Genomic DNA, 6694 nt, shown 5'->3' with positions numbered 1-6694 from the left:
GCGATACCGCGTTCTTCAAGGATAGCGAGGAGGGGGGCCTCTGTTGGCCCCCCATCTCACTGTTTGAATCCTACTGCGCCCGAGCTGTAGAAAACAGCCTCTTGTCTGGCGTAATGCCGGCCCCCACGCCCGCGGGGAGGCGAGAGAGCCTCCAGCAGTGCTGCCAGGAGGGGGCCAGAGTGCCTGTTCTACTTATGTTAACGGTATATATCTGGTGTCTTCTGTGCGTTCTTACTCCTGGTGGGGAAGCCATCCCAAGGCGAGCTCAGTGCTCACCCGCTGTAGCTATCTGCACGCACATTCCACGCCAACGGCTGCTCTCTCGATGTACTTACAGCTGCAGCACCCGCAGCAGCGCGCTGCGTGCGGGGCGGCGTGCTGGGGATGTCAGCGCCTTCATGGAGCCTGCTACCGACGCCTTTAGACTGGCGAGACTCGCCCTCTCGGGAGCGCCCTCCTTCCAGAAAGGCCCCTCATGTGAGACCGTCTCCCCCCTTTGCGGCAGGCGGCAGAGCGCATCGGATCGCCAAGGCCAGGAGGAGCGCAAGGCCGCCCCCTGGAATCGTGCCGAGTTCTTGCAGGATCTCAGGCCCAAATGCGAGGCCTGCCTTGAGGCTCTTACCCGGCACTTTCTCACCCTCGGCAACCTCCAGCTGACGTAAGAAGCAGCCGCCGAAGCACAGGCGCAGTTGCAGCAAGAGGCGCGGCTGCAAGAGGGACTGAACTACGCTCGTTTACTACGCTCATGTGCTGCCGTCTGTCTCAGGCCCGCCGCCTTGTCTCACGTGAGGGTCACCTTAGGTGTTTCTGAGGAGCCAGGGCGCGACCACCCCCAGCCCCGACAGCCGAGGCGGCACCAGCTCAAGCAGCAAAAAACGCAGCAAACGCAGCCGTTGCATGCAGTGGCGAGTATACAGACGCTGGGGGGTGCTGCTGCACTGCTGGTGACCCCCCACGATGCAACGGCAGCGTCTGCAGTCGAGACGGCCCTCCGGGCCGCCACAGGAGATTTCAGTGTTTGCTTGCAGCAGCAGCAGGAGCAGGACGCTAGCGGCAAGGCTATACCGTAAGCTACGCGCAGGATAGGTTGGTGGCGCGTCTAAGGAGAGGCTGCTGTTCCCCTTGGCATCGCTGCCAAGGTCCTTTTTGCTGCGCTAGTCTTGCATGCATCCGCTGGATATCTGGGGCTTTCTGCGTACAGGGCATTTGTGGTGCGGCGGCAGAGTCTAACGCGGGATTGGCGGTGCGCTCGCCTCTAGAGGCCCTTCACCCTCTGCAGCTGGGGCCCTTTGTTGCTGCGCGCACCCTTTCCCATGCTTGTTATCATACACCTCCTGGTTCGCTGTCAAGCGGTGCCTGCGCAGTTTTTTTCGCCATGTCTGTGCGCATGAGGAGGGGGGAAGGGGGCTGCCACCTCCCTGGTCCCCCTGCAGCTAGCGTCGTGCTTCCCTGTTGTCAGCTGGGGAGTTCCCGTTGACCCCTACAGCAAGCACATACCTGCTGCCTCTGGGCTAACTCTCCCATGCCTGTCTGCGTTCTCCTCACACCTCAGAGAGTCGGAAGCTCGGAAAGCCCGTGAAGCAGCAGAAGCCGCCAAAGTGGCGATTCGGTGAGTCTCTGGCGTCAGCGGTCTACCGTTTCTTCAGCAAACAGCGCTACCGGGGGTATACACGTGTGCAGTGCTGCAGCGCTTCTTAGGAGCAGCAGAGAGTGCGATGTGTATGGAATGCGATTTAGGGCCGTAAGGCGCGAGGCCCTTCAGCACATTAAACAGAAACTTGACAGCAAAGCCATTGGCGAAAACGAGGCAAAAGTAACGGAAGTAAGTACGCCGAGGTAGAGCTGTATATAAACGTTTTTTAGGGTCGGGTCACTTCGCCTATCTGTTCATCCTCATCTGCTGCTGTGCAGTGTGTCGCATGTGTATATCGGACTGTTTTGCCTCGTTTTCGGTGTGTGTATCCTCTATACGGGTTCATCTCCCCCTCTGTCTCTCTCTCTTTTTCTTTCTTTCGTTCTTTCTCTCTCTCGCGCGCTCGGTATCTGCCAGCTCCCATCCACCGAAAAGCCAACAAACACCTCTCACTCAGTGCTTCTATTTATGTCCTATCGTACTGCAGGCCGCGGTCAACCGGGAGGCTGACGCCTTTGTTTCTCAAGTCGTCATCACTCTCCAGCGCAAGCAGAAAGCCCTGCTATCTCCTGAGTGAGGTGATGCCTTTGCGGGTCTTTTTTATACAGAGGAATGATACATGGCGGGCGAAAGGCCTCACAGCCCCGAAGCATCTAGGGTCACTCGCAGTACGCGCTTATGCGCGGCTGCTGCTGCGGCAACCAGATCTGCCGCACGACTCGGTGCTGCTAGAGACGGGGGGCCAAAGCTCTTAGGGCCGTGTGCTGTGCTTCCTGCAAAAGCACACGATCCCGCTACTGCTTCAGCCGCAGTATGCAGGGCACTTGCCTCTTTGGCCAGCAGCGGCTGCTGCTGCACTGCCTTTACTGCGACGGCACCAAGCGATAGCTGCAGCAAAGGCGTCACTCCCTTAAAAATCCAGAAACCTGCCGCTAGGTCATACCGCTCAAACTCGATGCCTTCAATGCATATACAGATATGGCTTCCCTCTTGCCTTTCTCGCCGTAGTTGTAGAGCAGCTCGAGCGGGCTCGAGAAACTTGTCAACCTGCGCACTGAAAGGGTGACCTCGAGAAGGCCCCTCCCCGCGTAGCTGCACACAACAGATCTGGAGGCCTCCCGTCATTAGAAACAGCGAACCCTCGAGGGGAGGAGAGCCCGCGAGCGAGTCCTTATCCTGTGCATGCTCGTGGAGGCTCTGTTGATCCTGCGTAACCCGAACACAAGACGCAGTCTTGATGAATCTGCGCAAGCGCTTGTGACGGTGCTGGTGGCGCGGTGTACAAGGAGGTATAGAAAGCGAACTGCTAAGAGGGATATGTCCTGATTACCTCAGGGAGTGACGAGGACTGCTGGACGTGCAGCAGGAGACCCACAAGGTCATAGGGGAGGCCCCCAGTGAGGCCGAGGGCCCCCGGGGCCCCCGGGGGCAGCGGCTCTGGGGCCCCCCCTCCCGGTAGGTCGGGGCCCCACAAGGGGGGGGCCCATGCAGGACGCGCCTCTGCCTCCTCGGCGGCAGCTGGAGCTGTTGCCCCTGCTCCTAGCGTTTTGCCTCTGATGTTTCCCCGCAAGGTGTGCGGCGCAAAGCCACAGGCGAGAAGGTGGCTCTCGGATAAGACAGGGAGGCGTAAGAGTAAGGGCAGTGCCTGCAAAGGCACTCCTGTCTGTCGATGTGGCTGCTGGTGGAGCTGCTGGGCAAGGAGCTCTGGAGGGATGGGAGAGGGGCCTACTGCCTCTACGAGGGTCCTGAAAAAACACCGATCATGCACGAATCAGAGCACCCGGAAGGAGGTGTAGGGAGAAGAATGCCGCTTGTGCTTGACGTGGTATCCACAGAGGACCCCACCGATACACACAGAACGAGGGAGGGCGAGGGAGGACGGCTGCCGGATAAAGGAAGAAAGCTGGATTTAGCATGTCTCGAAAGGCAAGCCCCTCGAAGAGCTCTCAATTGGATGCAGGAGAGCCCCTCTGCGCGTGAAGCATCAGAGGAGGAGGGCCAGTGAGACTGCCAGAGTGGACAGGCATCTCGAGGAGAATCAGAAGGGAGCGATTGGTCGGCAGGGAGTGCGCAGGAGGAATTAAGGGGGAGGGGTAAGGGATGGGGAGGGGCGGGGGTGGCTCGCGTGCCCATAAGAGGCACGTGAAATTGCGCAGGTGAAGGAAGGACAAGCATTCGAGGCGAACGGCGAGACAAACTCGACACAAAACATGAAGGGAAGGAAGGCCAAGGCAATGTGCTCAAAGCATCCTCCTGAAGTGTCACCGCACCTCCCTGTGGGGTACAATCGAGGGAGGCCCACATAGACTCCAAGAGCTGCTCTTTCCTGCCGTCTTCTCTCCAGCGCAAGGATAGCCGTTGCTGCCGCATCAGCGGATAGCGGAGGCTTGCAAGCGCCTTCAGAAGCACTGCTCACACCAGCAGGCAGTCTGGAAGCTCCTGGAAGCAGCTGCGGAGGAGGGCCTCCCGTCCTTAGATTGAGCAGCCGCACACGCCGCCCCTCCTTGAGGAGCTCCTCGGTGTCTACACTCCAAGGCAGATGTACCCAAGCAAGAGACTGCCTGAGCTGCTGCATCAGAGCAGTGTGCTCTCTGTGCTGTTGCTGCTGTTGCTGCTGTTGCTGCTGTTGTGAGTCTTGCATCCCCGGGTTCATAGAGGAGCTCTCTGCGGGAGCCTCATGCATGAGGCCCTTCTTTCCCGCTGGGAAAGCTCCCCCGCGATGCTGGTGACGACTCTCGCGGTCCTGGTGATCGCCTTGATTTTGCTCTGCTGTCTGCGCTGCAGTCGCACCTGCTGCTGCTGCTTGCTGCAGGAGTAAGGCATCCACCACGAGCAGCCGCACTTGCTGCGTCATCTGCTGCTGCACTGCGGCGATTTCAGCGGCGAAGCGCTCCGAGAGCCTTTCCCGCTCCCTCTCTGCCGCCCTTACGGGCACTAGGAGGTCATCCTCCTCTTCCTCTTCCTCCTTTGCGTCCTGCTGCTTCTGCCGTAGCTGCCCTTGCATGCGCCTCGCTTCTGCTGCAGCTACGCTGTCCTCACGGCAGCGCTGCAGGTGCGCTGCTGCTTCCGCAAGGGGGCCCTCATAGGCGGCACGCAGCTGCTGCTCCTGGACGCTTCTCCATAGCTCTCCCTCTTGAAGCGACAGGAGGCAAGGGCGTTGCTGCAGCTGCTGTGGCTGCTGCTTCTGCTTCTCTTGGTGCAGCAGCAGACGGCAGTGCGGCGGCAGCACTCGCAAGACAACCACATCCACAAGAGGCAGGGGCCCTCCGTCTGGACGAAGACGCCTGAGGGGCAGCGAAAAGTACCGGGGAATGCGAAGGGCCCCAAGGCCCTTAGGGAGCTGTGCAGACATCGTGCTGCAGCAGCAGCTGGAGAGCCGCAGAAAAGCCTCCTCAGGTGCTTCTAAGGGGCAGAATCCTTCTGTCCCTCCCACTAGCTGGGCTCCCTGCAGCAGCATCCGCGGCATGCGCATCGGCGGCAACGAGCCTGTGAAAACGCTTCCGATTTGCGTCTTCCCTTCGAAGACCGCTGCAGCAGAGAGCCGGGAGGCCCCTCCTAACAGGCGCCCCAGATCGTTAGCGAGGAAGCAGTCGAGCGGCTTGCCCCTTATCCAGTAAAATCCGTCCGTCAACGCGACCTCAGAAACGCGGAGAGGGCTGCCTCCAGAGAGGCCTCCTCCTCCTACTCCTCCAGGGGGAGCCGTTATTCGCCAGCCTACTACCCCTACAGCCAAGGGAATAGCGGCGGGGGTGTCGCCTTCGCAGATGCGGCGCAAAGCCGAACGCCAGCCTTCCGCTTCTCGCGCTGCTCGCACCAAGAGCCTACGCAGCAGCGTCAGGGGACTTGGCGGGGGAGGAAGTGTCTTTTCTGCCAAAGATCCAAGTCGCTGCGACTGAACAAAGCACTGCTGACGCCAGCGGAGGCAGCCGAAGAAGGCAAGCAGGCGGAAATGATTGGCGAACCACCGCCATCCGAAGCGCGCAAGACTCGCGCTGGAGCTGCTGGGGGGGGTTTCCGAGCGATCTGACGGATGCTGGAAGAGTGGCTTCTGCTCCTGCTGCTCTCTAAGGGCACAGCAAAACATCTGGTATATTTGGGGGGCACCTCCGAGCAGCATCTGCCCCGTAAAACTCGGCTTGCAAAAGACAAAATCTGCAGCCGACCAGAAGCAGCAGCGCGAAGGGTCCACAAGTTGAATTCCAAGAGGCAGCGCAGACAACACCCAGCGCTGCGGAGCAGCAGCAGCAGCAGCAGACGCTGCAACTGCTGCAACTGCTGCTCGCTCATGCAAAGGCGCGGCAGACAAATTCGCGGGATAGGCGAATCGGTTCCAAAGCTCGTCGAGACGACGGCGGGGAAGCGCACAGAGAGGGCGGGACTGTGGTGCTTGCTCGGGGGAATCGCCGCCTCTCAAGGAAGTTTTATTTTCGAATGCGGCTGCTCCTGCAGCGATACGTGTTGCTGCTCCTGATGAGAGCGAACTAAGGGACGCTGGCGCTGAAGACGCGGCTGCTGCTGCCTTCAGTCTCTTCGGAGGCTTAAAGCCTCTCCTTGAAGATCCACCCCCCCGCTGCCGCATCGGCTCAGGCAGCAGCCCCCCCGCAGCGAACGGCCTCCGCAAACCAGGAAAATTACTCCTTAGCATGGAGGATGTGGGGAAGGATGCTGGCGCTGCTGCCTCTATCACGGCAGACCGTGATGGTGACGTGGTAGCCTCTGCTAACGATGCCTCTGCACTCCGTGAACACGTACTGTCCTCACTATTTGTGCTTCCTGTATGGCGAATGCTCCTTGTACCTGTGACTGTGTTTAGGCTTGCGCTTACGCTGTTGCTCCTGTTGCCGTTGCTGATGCTGTTGTTGCTGCTGCTGGTGCTATTGCTGCTGCTATTGCTGTCCTCCCCATGCTCAAGGCTCAGCAGACTGCGCGCCTTGGCAAGAGCCTCAGAGGAAATCGTCGCCCTTCTGCCAGACGCAAATGAAAATTCCCCCAACGAAGGCTGTCCTTCTCCTGCTGACGCTTCTAGCCGTGAAACAGCAATGCCAGCATTACCACCATTAC

The 6694-nt window shown here is 59.8% G+C and overlaps 2 protein-coding genes across 2 annotated transcripts; both read right to left on the bottom strand.

The window, feature by feature from the left end:
• Window positions 1-2269: 2269 nt before the first annotated feature.
• LOC34622919 lies at window positions 2270-4487 on the bottom strand. The gene is made up of 4 exons (XM_026338550.1): window positions 4437-4487; window positions 3832-4256; window positions 2964-3378; window positions 2270-2803 (listed from the first exon to the last, which is right to left on the bottom strand). Exons 1-4 carry the CDS (start codon window positions 4485-4487, stop codon window positions 2270-2272), a joined length of 1425 nt encoding a protein of 474 aa, XP_026194335.1.
• Window positions 4488-4509: 22 nt separating this feature from the next.
• Window positions 4510-6652, bottom strand: LOC113147572 (the record flags this gene model as incomplete). The annotated part of the gene is made up of 4 exons (XM_026338554.1): window positions 4510-4547; window positions 4722-4897; window positions 5143-5454; window positions 6013-6652. Coding segments are annotated over 4 exons (1166 nt in total), but the record flags the coding sequence as incomplete, so codon positions are not given.
• Between the last annotated feature and the right edge of the window lie 42 nt (window positions 6653-6694).

The sequence above is a fragment of the Cyclospora cayetanensis genome, unplaced genomic scaffold, assembly GCF_002999335.1.
Source record: "Cyclospora cayetanensis isolate NF1_C8 unplaced genomic scaffold, CcayRef3 CcayRef3_contig_275, whole genome shotgun sequence".
Taxonomy (NCBI): domain Eukaryota; phylum Apicomplexa; class Conoidasida; order Eucoccidiorida; family Eimeriidae; genus Cyclospora; species Cyclospora cayetanensis.
The sequence above is the reverse complement of the archived record's forward strand: the minus strand, read 5'-3'. Positions and strand labels throughout refer to the sequence as shown.